The sequence below is a fragment of the Microcaecilia unicolor genome, chromosome 6 (genome assembly GCF_901765095.1).
Source record: "Microcaecilia unicolor chromosome 6, aMicUni1.1, whole genome shotgun sequence".
NCBI classification, from domain to species: Eukaryota; Metazoa; Chordata; class Amphibia; order Gymnophiona; family Siphonopidae; genus Microcaecilia; species Microcaecilia unicolor.
The window spans coordinates 283,931,653-283,956,601 of record NC_044036.1 but is presented as its reverse complement, the minus strand read 5'-3'; the positions used below and the strand labels follow the sequence as shown (position 1 = coordinate 283,956,601).

Below are 24,949 nucleotides of genomic sequence, written 5' to 3'. Positions count from 1 at the left end.
TCCCGTTAACATTAATTGATTTGATTTGCTTACTTTATTTTTTTTTTGTCTATTAGATTGTAAGCTCTTTGAGCAGGGACTGTCTTTCTTCTATGTTTGTGCAGCACTGCGTACGCCTTGTAGCGCTATAGAAATGCTAAATAGTAGTAGTAGTAGTAGTAATATCCCCTATTTGCAGCTCTCTTCCCTATATTCTGTCTAAACAAGCTCAGCAACCATCCTTGGCCTGGGGTTATGAATTAAGAGAGCCCATAAGTTAACTGTGGGCATGATAACATTAGCTTTACTGCTGTAGTAAATTCATTTAAGATTGGTGGTGAGGTGTGGGGAAATTTTTTAAAGAAAATAAGGAATGAATACTTTAGGGAGGGTAAAATTACACTAGTGGGTAAAAAGGGAGGAGCCGATGACATAAGAGAAGGAATGCATTTAATTTACAGTGAATTAAAATGGAAATAGTTAATAGGAGGATGTGAAGGTATATTAAAGTTTTATTTGAAAGGGGTATAGGAGCAGCTGTAGCGATGTTGGGATGTAGGTTTTGGAGATTGGAGTCTGGAAGCAAATTGATTGGTTAAGCAGCGAGACTGGTGAGAGTGAGGGATGCTAAAAAATTGGCAGGCTTTGTTGTGAGGAATTTTGAGGGTGATGGGTGTCAGGGAGGAAGTTCAGGCTATTTGAATTATATTAATTAATTTGTCCCATCCATCCCCCTCCAAGAGTTAACAGATTTGGAAGGTGGGATAATTTTGCTCTGATATAATTTTGAATTCTATATGGTGAATTTTGGGGTGGGTTTGGGTGTTAGGGCTGCGGGTAACTTGTCAAAGGAATTTCATAGATGATCTTTATTGATGGCAAAAAAAGTGTTGATGATTTGTATTATTGAAAGGGTGCGAAACCACCATAAGCAAGAGATGAGGCCCTAAGAACATAAGAATAGCCATACTGTTGGTCCATCAAGCACAGTATCCTGCTTCCAACAGTGGCCAATCCAGGTCACAAAGTACCTGGCAGAAACCATTGATGACACCATGGGTCTCACTTGACCAGACATGGGATTAAAGTATTAGTATATTACGAAATGAATATGAGTGGCCAGGTTGGTACCGACTAGTTGTGTAAAGTGGTATAAGACCATTGAAGCTCAATGTGAAAACAGTAAAGAATTTGTAAGTAGTGTTCTTTATACACAACATTTGATATTGATGTAAATAAAGCTGTGGCCAAGTTTTTGTCCTTCTTACTAAGTCGTCATTTGGTTTTCTTATTTGGTATGGGTGAGTATGGAAGCTAATGCAAATGCCAATGTTACGGCTCTGAAACCCAATATACGTGCAGCATGCTCTGGAACTGGCCAGTAAGTGTCACTGTTGTACAACGCTAGGGACATTTTCCATTTCTTCCTCCTTTTCAGGAGGAGAGATGTAGCCTATGCACAGTCTCCAATGTTTTGTAAATTATTGGGATATGTAAAAATAAGGATGAAAAAGAAAGTTTTTTTGTAAAAGCATATGCGGAGCTGCCAGAAAAGTTCATAGAAGACAAAACCTTTATAGATTTCTCATAGACTATATTTGAAGGGGAGGCAGAATCTGGCAGGATTGCAAAAGAAAATAAAAATGCAATTTTTAGTAACAAACAGATATCTGCAAAGAAGCTGTAGGTGGTGAAATTATTTATTACTTTAATTTGATATGGTACTTTTTATATTAATCCTCAGTGGTTCACATAGACCATGAAATGATTACAATAACATAATAAAAACGATACAATTTCCTCTAACTCGCCAACCTGCATCTTGCCCTAGCTATACTTAAAATCTCCTTGAAGCACTTCAGGCTCCACATCCCTGACTTTACCTAGGGAGAATTTGCAAGAAAAGCCAGGTCCTCAAATCTATCTGGAATGTAAGAGACCCAGTCTCCTTCCATAGCAAGTAAATGCAGACTTTTATGAAGGGAGAGCCAAAACACTGTGAATGTGACAGGGCATACATCAAGAACAGTAATAAAAAGATAAAAAAAAAAAAGATCAGATGGATATGAAGGTTCAACTTAATGGTAGCAGTTAAATGCATAGTGAGCACCTTAAATTTAAATCACTGGTAGCCAGTGTTCATCTTTCAAAATAGACATCGTGTGGTCAATTGATAACCCAAATCAATTCCTAACCACACCCGCTCCAAAAGAATCATGTGATGTGACATACATACACCAGAGTAGCCCTAACACTCTAGAACAATCTTCCAGAAAGATCTCTACTTCATGAAGCAGGTGAAAGCTTTGCTCTTCTTCCAATGCTTCTTTAATGGAAGAAGCAACTAGATAGTCACACACAGGAACTGACACTAGCTTCACAAAATTTAGCTTCACGCTTCTCCTACTCTGGCTGAAAGACTCGATGTGCAATTTTTCCATAAATTAGTCACCCTTACTTCTTAACTCCTGTTACTCTGTCTCTATGTTCCACCTCTGGTTATATTCTATGCTGTTTTATTAAGATGTTTTAATGTTGCCCATATATGAATTATTCTTGCTGTATTACCAACTTGGATAATTTTTTTCCAAAGCTGCAGTACATAAATCTTAATATATAATAATAAATAAATGCGTAAAGGGGAACTGCTGGGCAGTCTTGCCTTCTGAAGGGGGGATTAAGTACATATCATCTAACAATAAGTTTCAGTAATCATGTTCCTTACCCAGAATCCTCCTAGGTAGAATCTTAACCTGTTCATATTCATCCAATCAGCAATTCCTTCACAAAACTTCCTTAGCTCATTCTCTAGGAACTTATCTGTGTTGTTAGTACTCCTGATCTGGCTTTTGGTTTCTACCTTGGCTACCATCCTCTTACATAGCTGCCTTTTTGGTGTCCAAAAATGTTACTGATCTTAATGCTGTTTATTCCTAAACATTCCTTCCAACCAATGTGTTCCACTGGGGAATTAAAAGACTTTTTTCTCCTCACCCTCTAAAATGTCCCTCAGTGGAGAGCACTGAAAGTTGTGTGTACAGAGGTCAACTGTGAAAGATTACTTGTGTACATGGAGGGCTTATAACCTCTGTGTAACCGAGGGCCCCATCTGCCTTCAGCCTGAAAGACCTTGCCCCTCACCCTTCTTCCTCCTGTAAAGCAAGGCTCCCCCACCCCCATTCTATTAGTGAGTGGCTGACCCTCTGGCCATTCCCATTGTGTTGTAGGTCATGTAAACATTTAGAGTGAGCCTTTGCTATGGAGATTTCCCAGATGTTCCCCAAATCTAAACATATAATAAATAGGCAAATAAATACTGCAGGATGCCACAAATGCTTGTACTGTGAATAATGTTTCCCCTACCAGTACCCTCCCCCTCCTGTGAGCCTCAAACCCCTTAGGCTTTCAGCAGCTTCTCTGCTGTGTTATACTCCCAGTGTCTGATTTTAAAAAGCAGAATTCCCTTGGCATAGTATTGTGTCAAAGTTTCAACACGTCCAGCAGTTCCACTGCTCTCTAGGGTTCAGTAAAGATTGCTGATGACCTTTTAAATTCCTCTTAAACTTAGGAAAGTGTAGTCTTGCTCTGCAGGAATTTCACAGTGCTTGATGTGCTGAAGTTATGGGGTAAAGTGTTTGTTTCTTTCTGATTGCTCCCCCAGGCTGTGAAGGCACCACATCTGCAGATGGTACAGCTCTTCTTGGGCACACTTACAAAATGTGTGTAGCAGTGCAAAAGATTGCACCAGAGCTAGTGTTGGGCTCAAATAATGTAGGTGTAGCCTCCCCTGTCTATAATCCTCAGATTTCCACATGGTTGGGGTTTATCAGCTGAGTGATGATTCCTGAAAACAGGATATACTGTGACACAATCCTCCTGAGAATGTGGGAGAGGGGGGAACAACTATCTGCTATTCAGTCAGCCCTGAGTTCCATGTACCATATTATCACACCATGTGACTGCCTGTGGGACACCATCTGGGTTATGGGGTGGGGTTTATGTTAACTCCGAAAATCCTTCTGTTATCTCTGTCCAACGTGTGATAAAGGTACTGGAATTATTTCTGTAGGATCTCTGGAATACAGCAGACTTTTACATGTAGGAAGACCAGGACAGAGAAGTGACAGGCTGCCTAGAAGCCACTCTTTTCTTGGGAAATCCAAGAGGAGGGCCCTACAGACCAATGGTATTTGCTGCTACTGTTCTGATTGTCCTGCATCTACTGGTACTCCTGTCACAGTTCATTTCGAGGTGGCTTTGTGATGCGTTGCAGATTCAGCTGTCTTTTCTAAGATTTGACCCAATCATTCTATATTCATTTTAAATTTATGGGTTTCTTGAAAGATGTCCTTATGCAGTAGTAATCAGAGAATCACAGAATTTGAAGGCATTATGCCCATCTAATCTGCCCAGTTTCATGCCTGCTGCACTTCCCCAGATCTCTGTTGATCATTTCTTCACAGTTCTGGATCCACTATGCTTATCTCAGGTTTGTACTTGACTTCTGTGCATCCATCACCTCTTCCATGAAGACAGATTTTATGATGCTCCTGAATCTACCACCTGGAATTGTGACCACTTCTTCTAGAGCTTTCTTTCCTCTGAAAAAAGTTGGCCTCCTGTACCTGATTTAAACATGTGAAGTATCTGAATGCTTCTATTGCATCCCTCCATTTCTCTGTTGCAGATTTTTGTATCATCAGTAAAGAAGCAAACTGTTTCTTCTATCTGTTCTTCAGTATTGCTTACAAAAAATATTGAACAGGACTGATCCCTGAGATATTACACAAATCATTGTATGTTCTGCAGAACAAATTCCGTTTACTACCAACCTTGTTCATCTATCACTCAGCTAGTTTCTCATTCAGTCCTTCACCTTGGGGCAGAACTCCAGACTTCTTGGTTAATTCAAGAGCTTTCTAGGTAGGATAGTTTCAAAAGTTTTATTGAAATCCAAGTAAAGCACACCGAATGCATGCCCATGATCTAAGTAGCCAGCCCTCTAATTTTGGAGGCACCCAGGGGTGGACTGGGGGGGGGGGGGCAACACATTCTCCCACCCCCCTTTTACCCTCCCCATACTTAACATACCTTTGCTGGTAGGGATATCGAGGCATGTTCAAATGTACAAGAAGTCCCAGCATTGGTGGCTGAAGTCCTGCCACTGACTTCTACAGGAAGGAAGCAGTGTGAGGAGGAGGAGAAGGCAACAGCACTAGTGGGGCTAGTGGGGTTTTGGCATCCCTGCCAGCAAAGGTAAAGTGGTACTGCTGTTCTGGAGGGGGCCTGAGCCCAAAGTGGGTGGGCCTAGGTCCTCAAGGCCACCCCCCCCCCCCCCCCCCACCGTGGCTATGCCATCTAGCGCAAAATCATATTTCTAAGCTAATCCAGGTAGCACGTAACTGGCAGAGTCCCGAAAAGTAGCAAATTTCTATGCTATTTAACCTCTGAGATAAGCAGTGGTTTTCCCCAGGTCCACCTTAATCATAGTTCATGAACTTTTCCTCCACAAATTTATCCAAACCTTTTTTAAACCCAGCTACATTAACTGCTTTTACCACTTGCTCCAGTAATGAGTTCCAGAGCTCAGGGCTGCCGAGAGGAGGGGGCAGGGGGGACAAAATTCCCTGGGGCTGGGCCTTTAAGGGGGGCCCGATGCTGCAGTCCCACCTGCCCTCTGTCGTTGACCGTCTGCCACTGGGCTGGGCCACCTGCATTGAAATCACAGCGCCTCTCACCTCCGTGTGAAAGTGCTGCAGGCAACAGGGCAGCAGATTGCCACCTTTCGGGCCTCCTTCCCTCCCTGTGTCCCGCACTCGTCTGACATAACGTCCGCGAGGGCGGGACACAGGGAGGGAAGGAGGCCTGAAGGGAAGCGATCTGCTGCCCTGCTGCCTGCAGCGCTTTCACACGGAGGTGGGAGGCGCTGTGATTTCAATGCAGGGATCCCGACCCGGTGGCGGACGGAGGGGGGAGCGGCGACCTCAGGGGGGGGGCGGGGGCGGCCTTGCCCTGGGCCCGGCCCAGTCTCTCGGCGGCCCTGCCAGAGCTTAACTGTATGTTAAGTGAAAAAATATTTTCTCCTATTTGTTATAAGTGTGTATAATTTGATTATGAAAGTATTTTATTGCGAACAGCTTTGAAGAGATATTTTTTTTTATCAGTATAAGCGGTATAGAAATTTTTATTAAAGATAAAGATACTGTGTAACTTTATGAAGTGTCCCCAAGTCTTTCTAGTTTCTGATAGATTAAACAATCGATTTGTGTCTTCCTGTTCCACTCCATTCAGGATTTTTATAGACTTCTCTCATATCTCTCCTTCGCCATCTCTTCTTCAAGCTGAAGAGCCATAACCTCATTTGAGAGTCGTTCCCCCCCTAATCAATTTGGTTGCCCTTCTTTGTACCTTTTCCAGTTCCACTACATGTTTTTTGAGATGTGACCAGAATTGCACATAAGTCTCAAGATGCGATCTCCACACCATGGAACGATACAGAGGCATTATGTAGTTCTTTGATTTAGTCTCTATTCCTTTCCTAATAATATTTAAAATTCTGTTTGCATTTTTGTCTGATTCCACACAATAAATAGAAGATATCAAAGTTTTGTTCACGATGACCCCTATATCCTTTTCCTTGTTGATGACTCCTAATATTGAACTTAGCATCATGTAGCTGTAAACTGAGTTATTCTTCCCAACATGCATCACTTTGCACTTGTACTTATTACATTTCATTTGACATTTAGATGCCCAATGTTCTAGCCACCCAAGGAGGTCCTTCTGCAATTAACAATTTTGAATAATTTTGTGTCATCTGCAAATTTGATCATCTCACTTGTCGTTCCCATTTCCAGATCATTTATAGGTTAATATGTTAAATATCACTGGTCCCAGTACAGATCCTTGATGCATTCCCCTACTCATCTTCCTCCACTGAGAGAATTGGCAATTATTCCTACCCTTTGTTTTCTATCTTTTAACCAGTTCCTAATCCACAACAGAACATTACTTCCTATTTCATGGCTTTTAAAAATGTTCTCATAAGTCTCTCATGAGGGACTTTGTCAAAAAATTTCTGAAAATTTAGATCACTACATCAACCAGCTCACCTTTATCCACATGTTTATTCATGCCTTCAAAAAAATGTAGCAAATTGGTGATGTAAAACTTCTCTTGGCTGAATGCATGTTGACTGTCCCATTAAACATTTGTTCTATAATTTCTGTTATTTTGCCTGGAACTGACATCAGGCTTAATTCACTAGTCATGGAATTAAATAAATTGATTAGGTTGTATGGCATAATCACCCTCTGGTAAAGCTATTCTGGCTCAGATCTTGCAACCGAACAGAACTAAGGAGTTGAGTAATGGCCCAGTGGATGAAGCAATGACCGACCTTCCAAGGGGGCCCAAGTTTTCAAAGGGAAATTGTTTGACATGCCTCCAGCTCAACCCACTCTGACCAGTCCTGTCCCCAGTTGCATCCACTCCACCTCCTCCTGGATCCATCCCCGGCACCCCTTAATTTTGCATTCAAAAAGCCATCTCCCCCTCTGGCAGCAATTGAGACTTTAATAAAATGTCAACTCCTGCAGCTGCAGGACCAGTTTCATGAAAATCGCTGGGAGATTTTGCAACTCTTATCACGAAATGGGTCCCACAGCAGTAAGAGATGATGTCTTAGAAATGTATTTCCTGCTGCCGATGGAGAGGGAGGCTGTTAAGTGGGAGGTCTTGGCTCCCCGGCAGGAGTGCAGGAGATGACCTGCAAAGGTGGGAGTCTTCTGCTGAGTGTGGGAGACTTGACAGGTCTGCAATGGGCTATGAACTAGGAAAGCCAGGGTTCAAATCCTGCTATTTCCACTGATACTCCTTCTGTCCTTGAGTAATTGATTTCACCCTCTGCTTTCTCAGGTTCAAACTTGGGCCCTAATGTACTAACCCGTGTTAACATTTTAACCCTTGTATTTAGAGAAAATGGGTCTTATTGGGAATAATGGGGCTTCCATTATTTAATACGTGTTAATGTGCATTAGTAAACGAGGGCCTTAAACTGCAAACCTTCTTGGGCAGGGAGGAGTACCTGAATTGTAACTCACTTTGAGTCTGGATTTGGAAAAAGTGAGTAAATAAAAAAAAATCCAAGTATTCCATTCTCCTTTCCATCAGGAGCATCTTTGTTACTTTTCCCATAGCTGGGGTTTGACAAACAAGCCTGTAGCTTCAATTTTCCCCTCTATTACCACTTTTGTGCCTCCTTTTCTATGCCTGTTTCCAAAATTCTGTTGAGCAGCTCTTTCAGAAGAGCCATAACTAGCTTCCTGAGCTCCCTTAGGAGGTCTTTTACTAAGATGTGTTAGCGTTTTTAGCTCAAGCTAAAAAATCAGCTGGCACTAGATGCTGAGACACCCATTATATTCCTATAGGCATCTCAGCATTTAGTGCCAGCTGATTTTTAGCGTGAGCTAAAAACGCTAACATACCTTAGTAAAAGAACCTTTTAATGCCCTGGAATTGACTCCTTCTATCCCAGTAGCTTTAAGTACTTTCAGTTTAATCAGAATTTTTTTTTCTGAACACTCATTTGCTTCTCTTTATGTTTTTTTTTTTTCAGGGCATGCTTGTCGAAGGACCTTCAGGACCAGAAGGCCCAGCTGTAAGTCTCTATCCTTTTTCATACAACGGAGCATCCTATTGGGTTCCTTAATCCTGCATTATTTATTTTATTTATTTATTTATTTATTGCACTTGTATCCCACATTTTCCCACCTATTTGCAGGCTCAATGTGGCTTACAAAGATCTGTTATGGCATTGCCATACCAGGGTAAAGAGTACAATTGGTGTTACAAAGAAATCAAGGCAAACACGAGGGTCTGGTCAAGCAGTTATAGAAAGAGACATTCTGAGTAAAGGTGTGTAGGTGTTGTGTTATAGTTAGTTGTGGGTTATCGTGGTATGCCTTGTTGAAGAGATAGGTTTTCAGAGATTTGCGGAAGTTAAATATCCTTCTTAAATATTAAAGCCATTTTGGTTGATCTTATTATTCTACCAAATGTTTCATTAGGCACATTTTCCCACAAAATTCTGAGTGCCTGCTGTGGAGGATGTGTTTATCTCTATTTGTCTGTCCATTCATATGGGTGTTTGTGCATGTGCAAACATAAGTGGAAGAGGAAGGAATGGGGAGAGATTTGTGAGGTGGCAGAAAATCCAGACCTTGCCCCTGAAGAAAGAGAGGACTGGTCCCAGTGACACAGGAGAGCCCAGGCCCCACCACTGGAAGATTGTTGTGACCAGCTGCAGTGAAGCAGGTGATAGAGGGAGAGAATAGGAGAGTAAAAGGAGAGGAGAAGTGGAGTGCAGGAGGTGGGAAAGAATGGAGAAGGGGACAGAGGAGAAGAAGGGGAGAGAACGGGTGGATAGAGTAAGAAGGAGGAAGTGGGTGTCACTTACAAGTTCCCTATACAGATCTCCCCCACCACCACCTCACACACACACACATATATAAACACATAGTCTTTCTCCTCACCTTGCCATATACCTCCCGTGAAATATTACACCTCAGCACATTCCATTCTACCCATATATATATACTTACACCCTCCCCATAGACATCATCATATTCCTCACATACAACACCCCTGCCTCCCCCCCAAGATACACGATCACATCTTGTGTCACTGAGAATCCCACACAGTCATGCCTAAGTTCACCAACAGAGGAAGAGGAAACAGGACATTGTGTCATATTAATTGCAAGAATTGGAGAGGAAGTGCTATGTTGTTTCACACTAGAAGTGCTGGAGGGGAAGTGCACTCTATGATATTGTAAATGCTGGAGGGGAACCTCACTGTTGTGTCACGTTGTAAGCAATGGAGAGAAAGTACAGTGCTGTCTCACATTGTAAGTGCTAGAACAGAAGCACATTGTTGTGTCATATTGTAGCTATACATTTTCCAGCTAGTTTATTTTCTTTTCTTAGATTTGCAACTCACTTAACTATGGGAGCACCCTAAGTAAGGAAAAAACACAATACAACAAAATATGACAAACTACAGGTACTTGGGGATCAAAACACAAGTTGTAAAATAAACCCCATTTTCCAACAACCTAAAATCTAAAAGAAATCTTGAAAAATGGTTGATTCTAGTCTATCCTGAAATTTCGCATGACAAGGGAAAATTTGACAAATCATTTCTTGTTCTTTCTCTGCTGCAGGGGTACACGGGTCCTCCTGGTCCAACAGGGCCTGCTGGTCCAGCAGGTGATCCTGGTGAAAGGGTAAGTACCAACCTTTGAGCTAACCTGTGCCTAAAGTTAGTTCCATAATTTAGGACTTATATTAGTATTCTAGAATGATAATTATGCAGATAATTACAGATATAGAATTTGTGTTTAGCACGCATCATCCTGGAACCTCACTTTAGACAACTTTTGCAGAATTATCCCCCTGGTGTCCATCCCCAGCCTGATGTCTTTCCAACTATTATACTAACAGAAAGTTGCAACATCCCAGATATGAGTGTCCATAATAGGGGTGATGTCATGAAAGGATATAGAGACAAATACCACAAAGGGAATGGTGTGGTTACCTTTAGCAAAAATGTATCTCCTCTGTGCACTGCTGAATTTCAAAATGGTTGACATAATAGGCCTTATTCTACAAAGGTTATGGTCCTAAATTTACGCTCCAAAAATTTATGCTCCTAAATTTATGCTCCTAAATTATGAGCATACTCTATGCTCCAAAATAGGAGCATAAATCTTAGGAGCGTAAATTTAGGAGCATAACCTTTATAGAATAAGGCCCAATGTGGACAGAATTCAAGCAGTTTACCTAGATACAATGTCCCCAGATCCTTTGCCACCCACAGATAGTTCTCAAGGACAATCTATATACATACTTCCTCTTTGAAAACTGCCCAGTGGTTCAAAAGACCTGTAGACACTGTGTGTGCTTTTTCTGCCCTTTAGAGTCATACAAGCTTATATTTTCATTGAGAAATTAACATTAAAGTTACATTGTCAAGTTCTGTAAGTATACTTAAAACAGCATGCTTTCTTTTCCAAATATCTGATGCTTATGGCTGTCAGAGACTTACATTTACCAGAAAGTTTTAAATCGTTTTTTAGATCAGTTGGGAGGTCTGCCAGCCTCTGCATTACCTACTAGCTACCACTAGATGCCACTATTCAATAGGAGAGCATTGCTGGAAAGTAGAAACTGCAAAATATTATCCATCAAAGGCTCTTCAAAAGCATCTCTGGACTTTCCGCCTGGTTTTCTTTTATAATAAGCAGGAACAGAGATGCCAAGATGCTCAGTTCCAGGCTGGAGATGTTGAGTAGTCCTGGTTTTGCGTTTACATCCCAAAGCAGCATGGGATTTGTAGTGCCTGATCCTGTCCATTGAAATCAGTGCTGTATGTCTCGGAATGCACCAGGATGGGGTGGTCAGAAATCCAGAACTGCCCCAAAATCTCCAGCCTGGAACTGGGTAATTTGACCTGTCTGTAATGAAGGCTAGATAGATCTGGTTGGGCTGGAGTGGACTTTGGCAGCAACTCCAGTAGTTGAAAATTAAATCAGTGCTGGGCAGATTTCTACAGTTTGTGCCTTGAAAATGACAAGGACAGCTCACGATCAAGTATGTTTGTTAGCATATCATATACTATGAGTTTATCTTGTTGGGCAGACTGGATGGACCTTACAGGTCTTTATAAAGCTGTCATCTACTATGTTACAATGTTACTTTAAGAAAGCAGTTCAGGAACCATGTGGAACGTAGAATGAAATGTTGATCCTTAAGGTGCCCGACTGGCTGTAGATCCATGTAGGCAGTGAAGTAAAAGCAGGAGTGGATCAGGCTATCCTAGCATCATAGAGCTGTCTCTCCTGACATCATGGAGCCAGTAGGACCCCTTTTGCACCCTCTATATCCATTAGCATGCTTTCTGGTAACTCATTTCTACATGGTTTCCTGCAAGTCCATTAATTTTTTGAAGCAACCATTGTCACAAATTGCAACCCAGGGAATAGGGTCTCATTAGCTCATACAGATAGTATGCGATGTAACAGTGATATTACAATCAATATGAAATAGATTTTCAAATTGCTAACTTCAGAAATAAAAGGATAGACCAGGTTTTCTGAAAAATGTACCCCTCTACCACTGAAAAGTTAGGCGGTCCTGAGGGTATGGTTGAGTTATGAGAGGGGTAGAATTTAGCAGTAGTGCACATTTTTCAGCACAAGCCAGCTATATTACTTGGTCACTCCTATGTACAATTGTAGCTCAAGGAGGTTTGATGAACAGGAGGAGGCAGGAGCCTGCTTGGACCATTTTCTGGCCTGAAACCAGTAGGTGGAATTTGTTGCCCTATCAAGTACATAGTTTTGGGTGTACCAAGATGGCTGCAGCTGCATTGGGGAGAATGAAAAACTCCTTGGGTAGACAAGCTTCAGCTTTGTGATGTCATGCCGTCTCTTGTTCATCAAACCTGCTTGTGATAGCTGGCTTGGAATTAGTTTGTCTTATAACTGGCTAGATCAAGCCAGTTGGGTTGTGGCTGACAGCTTAAACTAAGCCAGCATCAATAAAGTGATCTCAGCGACACAGAGTGAATTGGTCCTTGTACTCATTATGACATAAAGTGGAGATTGGAGTAATATCGGTAAGCAGGTAATTAAAAAAGCTCAACATTATGGCATAGTTTGATTATTCTTATTGGCAGTCAAATAAGACGACGCTCTCAGAATATGACAGGGATCCACTGTTTATGATCTGTGTATAGGGAATTATAGAAAATATTGAATATTTTAACTTTCTTTTTTTTTTCTATACTTTCTCCCATAAAGGGGCCACCTGGACGGCCAGGTCTTCCCGGAGCTGATGGTTTGCCAGGACCTCCCGGATCAATGATGATGCTGCCGGTAAGTCCTGCGTCAACAGCAAAGTACCTATTACAGCAGTGGTTCTCAATTCAGTCCCCAGTACACACCAAGCCAGTCAGGTTGGTTTTCAGGATATCTTGCATGAAAAAATTGTGCGTACACTGCCTCCATTTTGGACAAATGTATCTCATTCATATTCATTGTGGATATCTTGAAAGCCTGACTGGCTTGGTGTGTCTTGAGGACTGTGTTAGAGAGGATGACTAAGCATCAATGCTCCTTTAGTTCTTGCTAATAAGTTCTGATATCAAGATTCTTGGGGGTGGGGGAAAAGAATGTTCTTCTTGAAATGGGCTGACGGAGACCTGTTGTCAACACAGACTGTAACTATGTGTGCTGAGGAAGTCCTTTGGTTCACTAACAAGATGGAACATCTAATACTTCGCCTGAAGCTTAAAGCAAGGCTGTAGTCAGACACCTCATTTTGTGAAGGTCTGAGTCCAAAATGGGTGGCCATGACAACCCCTGGCTTCTCTCTCTCTCCCTTCCAACCACAGGTGATTGGGTCTTTTGACTCCACTCCCCCAGGTACCTTTTAAAGCCTTCAAGCACTAATGCTCAAAACTCCAGTGCTGTTCTGAATAGCGCTGTAAAAATACCGCCAGATCAGTGCAGAAGAACAACAACACTCTAATACTCAACATTAGTGAGATGGAAATATAGGTGTGATTATAGCATTGAACATTAGGGAGTTTGGCAGGAGGATTGTGCTTAGTTGTAGGGAGATTGTGTTTGCCGCATGTGCAGAAGAGTTCTACAGTAAGCTCGACTCCTGTCCGCATGCGCCTGGTAAAACCCGAATGTGAAGCACACATTGGCGTCTGTTTTCTGTGGCCTAAATATAAGCATTAAAATTTTTTTATTTTAGCTTGGGTGCTTATATTTAGACGCTGGAAACAGACGCTAATGTGTGTTTTCACTTGGGTCTGCTGTGTCTCACGACCAGCGCTTAAGGGCTTACACAGGTTTCCTTCTGCTTCCAAAAGCAATCAAAACTGGCAGATTTTGCAGAAAGATTCATGAGAGACGCATGAGAATTACGAGAAATCCTGTCTTCCAGCAGCCTAACGCCTGCTCCGACCTGGTGTTATTTTTTGCTGTGGTAAGGCAGTTTTGTTTCGGGTGCTGTTTTCTGAGCAGTGGGGAGGAATATAAAATGACCTCATTAACATGAGCTTGACTACATTAGCATGCTACTTGCGTTGTTCGTCTGCACGCTCATTTGTTCCCGTGCTCCAGGACTCTGAACATTCTGTGCAAGTAAACGCAGGCATTAGTATGGTGCTTATGGCTTCTAGCACCCACATGTCCTTAGTTCTTCACCAGCAGCAAACCATGACTCATACTCGCATAGGCAGGACCAGGAAGTTGTGTCAGAGGGAAGTCTTGGGGCTGGCATGAGCAGTGAGTATGAGTTGCTGCTCACTGCTGGCAACGAATTGAAGGCTTTTAAAAGGTACCTGGGGATTAGAGGAGTGGAGTTGAGAGACCCAATTGCACATGGGGAAGGGGAGAGAGAGATGTCAGGGGGATCCCTACTAGCCACATCACAGCTGTGCTGCTGCTGGGTGGGTCTGAGCCCAAAACGGGTGGGCCTGTGCCCACCAGGGCCCAACTGTGGGTACACCACTGGATATGGGTCCCTCCAACTGCTCCTAACCTGGAGTCTCTCATAGGAAGCCACATGGTACCTACAAAGATCTGCAGTTTATAACAGCCTGCACCAAACTTACACAACTGCTTGTTGAATCTTAGAAATGTAATGACACTGTGTAACATGGTGAGTGACCAAGTGAGGACAAGAGTGAGGGACATGGGAGTGGTTACTCACAGCTACAAATAACAATGACATCATTGATGGGCAAGTGGCCATCTAGTTTTCCTCTTGCCAAACAAGTGTGCCCTGACCTTACCTTCCTGGGTCCATGAAAATCAGCAGAATGATAGATGGCAGCTTGGCTCCGATCATATTGCAAACAAGCTCTTTATCTGAAGAAGAAGCTGCAGGGGAGTGAATGGAAAACTTAAGTGGGAGCCGTGATGCTCTTGATGCTGTATCTAAATGGTAAGGTAATGCTTTCACAGGGCTTTGGCTGTGAGCCTAATGCTGTTAATGGCAGCCCCATAACTTTGTGGGAGTAATTAGCAGGCCTTGGAAAATGGATCATTATTAAGGAGTCGCATTTAATAATGCTCTCTGTCTCTTGTCTTTCCTCACTTCTTCTCCCATATTCATTGCTTGCAAATCTCAGAACTTCATTTATTGGTGCTTTTTCCCATACAGCCTGTGACAGGTCACACTCTTGAGGCCTCACTCAATACATATTTTTTCATAGGTAAAGAATGAGAGAAATCTCTTTGAGAAGAAGACCCATAATATTTTATTCGGTTTCCTAAGAGAATGACCTAATAACTCAATGCAGTAAAAGCTTTCATAGAACTATAATAGGTCAGTCTCTTGGTAGAAAATCATACAGTTTCTCTCTCCAAGATCCATGAGGGAGATGGTTAAAGTTTACAAGCCGCAATCCAGTGCTATATCTGCCACAGTACTAGAGAAATTTGAATGATCACCCATTGAACTTTATATACAGGTGTCATTATCTATCTCAATTCTTACTGTTCTGGCTGCACCTTAAAATATTCACAAGCCAAATTTCTGGTTATTCTTTCTCCATCTAAGCTTAGGCTAGAGTCCAATCGAAGTTCTGCCTTCATTTTCTTGGCTTCCTCTCTCTGGAACTGTTTGCTTTTGGACATTTATATGGAGTTTATTTATAAAACATGTAAATATCTCACTAAAACCTGACCTTTCCAGCTCTCCTTTCCTGACTATTAATCTTTTGTTGTTGTTTTTGTTTGTTTTTCTCAGCATGCTGAGCATCTTGTCTTCCTCTTTTGGGTTCCTTTGGTTCCAGTTTCAGAATTCATTTTTGTAAAAGGCAAATGCTACCCCCCAAAATATGGCTTGCCTGCCACTCCAAACTAGTCCTTGCCTGCTAGTCCTTGCCCCAGGGCTTTACTTCCTCATTCAAACCTTCCTGTCTGTGGACAGGCCTGCCAGTTCTGTTTAATTAGCATAGAAGACCTCTCTTTGGAGGCCCAAATCTACTGAACAGGAAGTGCAAATAGAAGAAGAAGTTGGGCCTGCAAAGAGAGGTGCCACAGAACATTCTGCTTCTGTTCTTCTGTGCTAGTTAAACAGAACTGACAGCTCCTTGTGACTCTGGGTGAGTTACTTAACTCTCCATTGCCCAGGTACAAAAAAAAGCTTACATTGAGAGCCCACTAGGGTCAAAGAAAGTACCTGCATATAAAAAATGTAAACTGTTTGAAAGACAGTATACCAAATTCTATTACCCCTTTAATGCACATTGAATGCAAGACGTTTTTGTGGGTTAGTAAATAGGCTCCATAATATAGTATCAAATTAGCTTCTGTTTTTTTTTCCTTATCTCTAAGCATTCTCGCCACATAGGGATAGAACTTTCAGTCTGACAATCTTTCCTCCAGCATTAGTCAGAACCACTGTTCCTAATTCTTGCTCATCTTTTCAGTGTCATATACCATCTCATATCCATTATGGTTGTTTTCAGTCCTCAGGTCATGTAGAGCAGATGTAGCAGGCTTTTTTTGCTCCGCGTCACAGATTTGACAACACTCTACTATAATCTCTCTCCTGTTTTGGGCAGTATTCAAGATCTTTCTTCAAGGGAATTTGAGAAATTCTAAAAATTGATCCTTCAACTTTCCAATGTTGCCAGTAAGTTGTCAAAACATGTCTCCCATGTCACGTCCTCTTCAAATTTTTCTATGCAGTTCTTCTGGATTAAGCTAGCAAATTTGTGTTTAAACTGATCTATCTCTCTCATCTAATCCATATTCCCTCTTCAGTTGCTCATACTTTTTAAACGGAATAGTACTTCAGCCTATGTGCAATATGTTTAATTCCTTTCTCTTTCCATTTGTGAAATGTTAGCTATGGTGTTCCTGCTGGGAATAGATAATGGCTTACTAGGAGATGCAGAGCAGATGCTTTTCTTTAAGACCCAGTCTCTTGAGACAGCATCCCAAACCTTTAACATTAATTTTTAAAAGTGTTTTATTGGCTATGAACCTTGCATATCAAATCATTCGAGTTGAAGCACTCAAAAAACTTGCCTCCTATAACTGTCCATTCATTTGACAGCCAGTTTGCAAGAATGTAAAGCGATGGGTATTCTTTTCCCAAGAAAATATGGTAGTAGATTATTTTCAAATAATCTTCCCCTTTTGGGTTCCTTTGGTTCCAGTTTCAGAATTAATTTTTGTAAAAGGCAAATGCCACCCCAAAAATATGGCTTGCCTGCCACTCTAAACTCAGGGCTTTTGTTCTGTTAGTCCCTGCCCCAGGGCTTTACTTCCTCATTCAAACCTTCCTGTCTGTGGACAGCCTGGCCTGCCAGTTCTGTTTAATTAGCATAGAAGACCTCTCCAGACTCTCTGCCTCATTGAAATGTAAATAACCTATTTTTTCATTAAGAAGCTGATTTACTAAGATGTTGTAAGGTTTTGACATGAAACGTGCACATTATCAGTGAGTAAACCCTATTTATTTATTTAATGGGATTTATTAACCACCTTTTTGAAGAGTTTCACCCAAGGCAGTGTACAGTAGGTACAGTTTAACATAAAACTTATAATTTTGTTAACAGCATAACAGTAAAATAACCAAGAATAAACATAAATACAATAAATGAGGTAAACTTGAAAACAGTAAATTGAAACCTAATAATAGGACTACCGTGAAACAGTATCAAAAATATACACATTTAACTGCACTGGAATTCAAATACCAGAGATATAATACAATGTTAGCATAATAGTAATAATACATCTAATAAGCATACATTAGAAGTATTGGAAACTATGAGATATCTAGTAAATAATGAATGTTTTCTATATTGAATCTTACTGCACCTTCATTACTTAATCTCGTAGGGCTCCTTCTACAAAGCAGCGCTACTGATTAGCGGAACGCTGAATGCAAAGAAGCCCATTCAGTTCCCATGGACTTCTTTGTATTAAGCTTATTGGTAGTGCCGCTTTGTAAAAAGAGTCATCAGACTCTAATGTGTGCTTTCAGTCTCTAGAATGGGGCTGATATTCTGTGGGGCATATCCAGTTAACATTACCAAATAGCTGATAATTTTTAACCAGGATATTAAGATGATTGGATAAGTCACCAGTTTTGAATATATCCAGATAAAGTTACCTGCTAGTAGTGAACTTCAAGACAGATATTTGTCCTAACCAGGCTTAACTGGTTATTGGTGCATGCCACCAACTCTTCCAACACCTAGGTTAAATTCGAGCTGGACAGCAAGTTGTGCAAACAAAAGTTAATCAGCTGTCAACCTTGAAATTTAAAACACACAATTGTTTGGCTAACCCTTGAAGTTATCCAGAAAATGAATTTGAATGTAGTCCTCATGCCTGTCATAAGAACATCAGAATAGCCATACTGGGTCAGACCAAAGGTCTATCTAGCCTAGTATCCTGCTTCCAACAGTGGCCAAGCCAGGTCACAAGTACCTGGCAGAAATCCAAATAGTGACAACATTCCATGCTACCAACCCCAGGGCAAGCAGTAGCTTCCCCATGTCTATCTCAATAGCAGACTAGAGACTTTTCCTCCAGGAACTTGTCAAAACCTTTATTAAACCTGTTGGATTATTTGTAGTAAATAATTAGCAGATCTTAGTACACACAGCTTCAGCTTTAGAAATGTTAATTTCTTTCTTCATCTCTCTCTCATTCACCCCTGAATAATTCACTGCTGAGTCACTTTAAAGTTGAAGTAACAAAACATCTGTTTACTCACAGTTTGCAGTTAGATTATAATCAGACAGGCTTATATATACATATTACTATACATTTGTATTATCAGCTCCTTCCATGTGCTTAGATGGTAATGGATGCTCACACCACCATAGATCCTCTCAGGTTAGGAGAGATCATGAGCTCCATGTGCTCCATGTGCTGCATGTGCTGTGTCTATCCCCCACAGGAAGTTACATAGCTGTGTGACCTCTCTAAGTAATTCACATCAGAGGTCACAGAGTAATCACAGAGAAATAATAGGTGACAGGCAATGCATGTAAAATACAATTACATTCCAACAAACCCCTTCTCATGCATAACTGTCATGCAATTATTTATTCATACAAAGTCCAAGCTTTATACGCAGATTCACAAAATGTTCTCTGGGTAACGGTTTGGTCATGATGTCAGCTGTCATCTCACTGGTGTGACAATAGTGTAGACTGATGACCCCTTCTTTCGCCAACTCTCGCACGTTGTGGTATTTCGTTGCGATGTGCTTGGTGCGTGACTGAACCTTGTCATTCTGTGACAGTCGGATGCAGCTCTGATTATCTTCCATTATCTGGATTGGTCTCTGTTCAGCTATTCCGAAATCCAGCAAAAGTTTTTCAATCCACATCAGTTCTCTGCACGCTTCCGATACAGCCACATATTCAGCTTCTGTAGAAGACAAACTCACAATACTTTGTTTATGACTGGCCCATGAAATTTGTACATTTCCATACATAAACACATATCCACTTGTGGATTTATAATTAGAATGATCCCCTGCCCAATCTGAATCACAGTAACATATTAGTTTTGGATTACTATTGGCTGAAATCTTTAATTTACAATCAATGGTACCCTTTAAATACCTTACCATCCTTTTAACTGCAGTCCAATCTGATTTGGTAGGTGAGCTGACCCTTCTGCTCAAAATTCCTACTGCATTTGCTATATCAGCCCTGTATGTGGTAGCTAGATATAAAAGCTTACCTATGGCTGATCTATATTGGATGTTATCTGGTAAAGGTTCTCTTACTGTTTCATCCTTCAGAAAATCAGTGATCATGGGAGTGCTTACAACTTGGGCATCTTGCATACCTAAACTTTCAATAAGCTCATTTATTTTCTGCTTCTGGCTTAGAAGATAAGAACCATCATTTTGTTTCTCAATTTCTATACCAAGATAGTATGACACATTACCAAGTTCTTTTATCTCAACATTGTGGTTTAAACACTTTACAATGTCCTTGTACTCTTGCTCACTTTTGCTTGCAATGAGCAGATCATCAACAAAAGCTAAAATGTATGCATATTGTCCATTTGTGCACCTAGTGTACAAACATTTATCTGCTTCACCTTGCTTAAATCCTAAATTTGTCAATATTTCATGCAATTTGTCATTCCAACATTTTGCACTTTGCTTTAATCCATAAAGACCTTTGTTTAATTTACACACTAGCTGTCTTTGTTTTGTATTTATGAAACCTGTTGGTTGTTCCATGTACAAGTCTTCAGTTATATCTCCGTGAAGAAACGCTGTTTTCACATCAATGTGTTTGACTTGCATGCCTTTTGAGACTGCAATGCTCAGAAGTGTTCTGATTGTCGTGTGTTTCACTACAGGTGCAAACACTTCATCAAAATCTTCTCCATATTTTTGAAGATATCCCTTTGCGACTAATCTGGCTTTATACCTTTCCACTTTTCCTTGTGCATTCCTTTTTAACTTGAATACCCATTTGCATCCTATAGCTTTCTTGCCAGGAGGTAATTTTGTAAGAATCCAAGTATTATTTTTATCCAATGCATCAATTTCTTCTTGTGCAGCTTTACGCCATTCAGCAGCTTCTTCTGCTGGCATTTTCTCAATCTCATCCCATGTTAAGGGCTCTTGAGCTTCTGCTGACTTTGTTAGGTAAGACAGTCTTGGGGGTGGAACACCTTTGTTTTCCCTGGATGAGCGTCTGACAACAGGTTGGTCTGACCTTTCCGCATCCTCTAAATCTGAGAGTTCTTCTCCAATTGATTCCCCTTCTCCAACTGTACTGTCTTCTTCAATGATCCTTTCTGTGTCTGTTTCCTCTGCCTGTTCCTCGTTAGATACAGATGAGTTGCTTTCAGACATCTGCCTTGGTATGGCATTTATATACACTGGCATGTCTATTATGGTTCTAGTTTCATATTCTGGATGATAAGGCTCATCTGGGATAATCCAGCCTTTATCAACCCTTTTGTTTTCATCAAAATATGTAACATGTCTTATGCCAACAATGCCAGTTTTCAGATTCAAAATTCTATATCCTTTGTGTCCTGGAGTATAGCCAACTAAAATGCCCCTTTCTGTTGTGGAATCCAGCTTATGCCTTCTTTGCTTTGGTACATGAGCATATGCTGTACTTCCAAATGTTCTTATGTGTGACAGGTTTGGCTTCCTACCATGCCATGTCTCATGTGGTGTGCGCTCAGCGCCTTTAGTTGGCATTCTGTTTTGTAGGTACACTGCTGTGAGAATGGCTTCCCCCCATAGTCTTTTAGGGAGATTGCTATCTGACAGCATACACCTGGTCATTTCCACAAGTGACCTAAATTTTCTCTCTGCAACAGAATTTTGCTCTGGTGTATAAGCTACTGTTGTGATATGCTGAATGCCTTCTTGTTCTAGAAATGTGCGCATGCTTTGTGAAGTGAACTCACCACCATTGTCGGTCTGAAGAACCTTTGGTTTTCTTTCAAATTTATTGCTCACCATGGCTACGTATTTCTTCAGCATGTCTGTGACTTGACTTTTCTCTTTCAGCAAATAGGCCACACAATATCTAGAGAAATCATCCAAGAATATTAGCACAAATCTGTTATTTCCCAATGATGGGATATTAAACGGTCCACATAAGTCACTGTGTATTAAGTCCAGCACTTTATTACTCCTATTTCCTGTGTATGCAGGAAATGAGGGTCTCACACCTTTTTGAGTAACACAGTCTATGCATTTCTCCATTTTACCAGCATCTGCACTTATCTGAATGCCGGTGGCCAGTTGCTTACTGTAAAGATCCTGGATCACCTTAGAATCACGATGTCCCAGGCGGCGGTGCCAGATTTCCAGACTACATTTACCATCATTCTTCCTTACTTGCGCCATATGTGAGGCTTCACCTGAAATGCTCAGTTTATAAACATCATTATGCATAAAAGCTTCAGCATACACTTCATCATTTTTAGAGATTGTGCACTTACTGTTTTCAAAATGAATCACAAATCCCTTCTTATCTAATGTAGATACACTAAGCATATTGCAAACTGCTTGGGGAATATACAAGACATCACTTACAGGAATTTCTTTAACTTCGTTAGACACTTTGCATTTTAAGAATCCAATCCCTTTTGCTTGGATCTTAGCAGTCCCTGCGTTTGCAGTTTTAAGAATACCTTCCTCTGGACACATTTCCTGAAAGAAATCTTTACAATTGGTTAAATGGCATGTGCTCCCTGAATCCAAAATCCAAGTACTTTCATTTGAATTATTATTTACCATAGTCAAAGATTTTTCTGTCATTAGAAAGCCCTTGTGTTTATCTTTGTCCTTCATACATTTCCTGGTTTGAGAATTCTTTAGTTCCATTGGCTTAGGTGAGCTAGAGGGAGTGTTTTGTGTTTCCTTACACCATTTAGATACATGTCCCTCCTTTCCACATGAGTAGCAAATCAGCTTGCCCTTGGGTGGAGTTTTCCCATAGCTCCGCCTTCCTCTGTTCTTTGCCAAGAAATTTGTTTCATTTCTCTCTGACTTGCTTTGAGAACACATCTCCTCAGAATCATTTATTATGCATTCCTGCCTTAGTTTTGATGTTGCCTGTTCAAAAGATTGCCCTTCAATGGCCTCATTTACAGACCTAAAAACATCAAACTTCTTTGATAGTGAGGTAAAAAGAAATGCTCTTTTCAATGCATCACACATGGGAATTCCAGAAAGTTCTAGCTTTTGAAATGAAGACATAAGATGCATAATGTGATCATTACATTTACTTTTATCCCTTAATTTGGTTTCATTCAACTCTGCTAACCAAATTGGTTGCTGCTTTGCATATGTAGTTGCATACATAGTTCTCAGTTTATATAAAATGTCCTTTGGTGTATCTTTTCCCTCTACTAATATGGCTTGTTTCTCTGAGAGAGCTTCCAAAAGCATGCACTTCACATAATAGTTTGCATTGTCCCATTCAGCCATATTTTCAGCTGTTCTGTCTTGGTCTAAGCATATATCTAATCTTTTTGCTCGAAGGAAACATATGAATCTTAATTCCCACTGCTGATAATTAAACTCAGTTAATCTAGGCACCTTGAGAGAATAGAACAATGGTGAATTTCTTCCCTCAGCCATTTTCTTAGCCTTCTGTCTGCTGTGTGGGGGGAGAGAGAGACAGACTGAATCTTTCCTTTAAAACTTAAGAGAAAAAATGTGGCTTTTTTACTGCCTGGTAATATTTCTCTTCTTTTCAATTCCTGGCCCTGGGCCCATAACCCTTTTGTTGGATTATTTGTAGTAAATAATTAGCAGATCTTAGTACACACAGCTTCAGCTTTAGAAATGTTAATTTCTTTCTTCATCTCTCTCTCATTCACCCCTGAATAATTCACTGCTGAGTCACTTTAAAGTTGAAGTAACAAAACATCTGTTTACTCACAGTTTGCAGTTAGATTATAATCAGACAGGCTTATATATACATATTACTATACATTTGTATTATCAGCTCCTTCCATGTGCTTAGATGGTAATGGATGCTCACACCACCATAGATCCTCTCAGGTTAGGAGAGATCATGAGCTCCATGTGCTCCATGTGCTGCATGTGCTGTGTCTATCCCCCACAGGAAGTTACATAGCTGTGTGACCTCTCTAAGTAATTCACATCAGAGGTCACAGAGTAATCACAGAGAAATAATAGGTGACAGGCAATGCATGTAAAATACAATTACATTCCAACAAAACCCAGATATGCTAACCACTGTTACGACATCCTCTGGCAAAGAGTTCAAGAGCTTAACTATTCCTTGAGTGTAAAAATATTTCCTCCTATTTGTTTTAAAAGTATTTCCAAGTAACTTCTTTGAGTGTCCCCTAGTCTTTGTACTTTTGGAATGAGTAAAAAATTGATTCACTTCTACTTGTTCTACACCACTCAGGATTTTGTAGACCTCAATCATATCTCCCCTCATCCATCTTTTTTCCAAGCTGAAAAGCCCTAACCTCTTTAGCCTTTCCTTATATGAGAGGAGTTCCATCTCCTTTATCATTTTGGTTGCTCTTCTTTGAGCCTGTTATATGAATTCTGCTATATCTTTTTTGAGATATGGCGACCAGAACTGAACACAACACTCAAGGTGAGGTCGCGTCACTGAGCAATACAGAGGCATTATAGTATTTTTAGTCTTATTTTCCATCCCTTTCCTGTCATGTAACCAAAGTCTATGCTCTGTCCATCTTCTTGTTTGGACCTTTGACCTCTCCATTTTAGTGAAGGTAGTATATGCAGGATTGGTAGATTGGTTAGTGAGAATAATAAGTGCTACTTTGGGCGCAAGGTATTTTTTCCCTTTGTTGCTCAAGAAAGCTATAAGTAAGCTTGTGTTGAAAAAGCCTACTCTTGAACCTACAATAGTTGAAAATTATAAACATATTCCTAATTTACCATTTCTTGGTCAGATTATTTTAAAAGTGGTTTATTTATTTATTTTTACATTTGTATCCCGCCTTAACCCAAAGCGGGTAACAATAAAACATACATAATCAATAAACAAAAATAATCATTTTAAAAGTACAATCAAAACAAAATCTAAATGATGTAAGTCCCTCCACATACAGTGCAAAGACTCGCATCACAGTCACTTCAGTATCCTTCATTCCTCTAGGAAGGCCTTTAAAAACAATGAGTCTTTAAGAGTCACTTGAACTGTTTATCATTAGTTATCTGAGTTCTTGGAAGGATAGTTCATGCATTGTAACTTCCAATGTGGGTTTTAGAAGCATTACAGCACAGAAACCTTATTAGTTTCATTGCTATATAAAGTGTACAGGATATGAGATGGGAGAAGTGTTTGCAAATAGTCTTCTTGGATTTAACAGCTGCTTTTGACACAGTGCAGTTTGCTTTGCTGAAAAAGT

The 24,949-nt window shown here is 40.6% G+C and overlaps 1 protein-coding gene across 1 annotated transcript in view; it reads left to right on the top strand.

Moving 5' to 3' along the window:
• COL5A1 (collagen type V alpha 1 chain) overlaps positions 1 to 24,949 on the top strand; it is a 376,227-nt gene that overhangs the window by 180,286 nt on the left and 170,992 nt on the right. Inside the window, 3 exon segments of the mRNA XM_030207658.1 lie at positions 8,597 to 8,638; positions 10,202 to 10,264; positions 12,842 to 12,916. Coding sequence (XP_030063518.1) covers positions 8,597 to 8,638; positions 10,202 to 10,264; positions 12,842 to 12,916 — 180 coding nt within the window.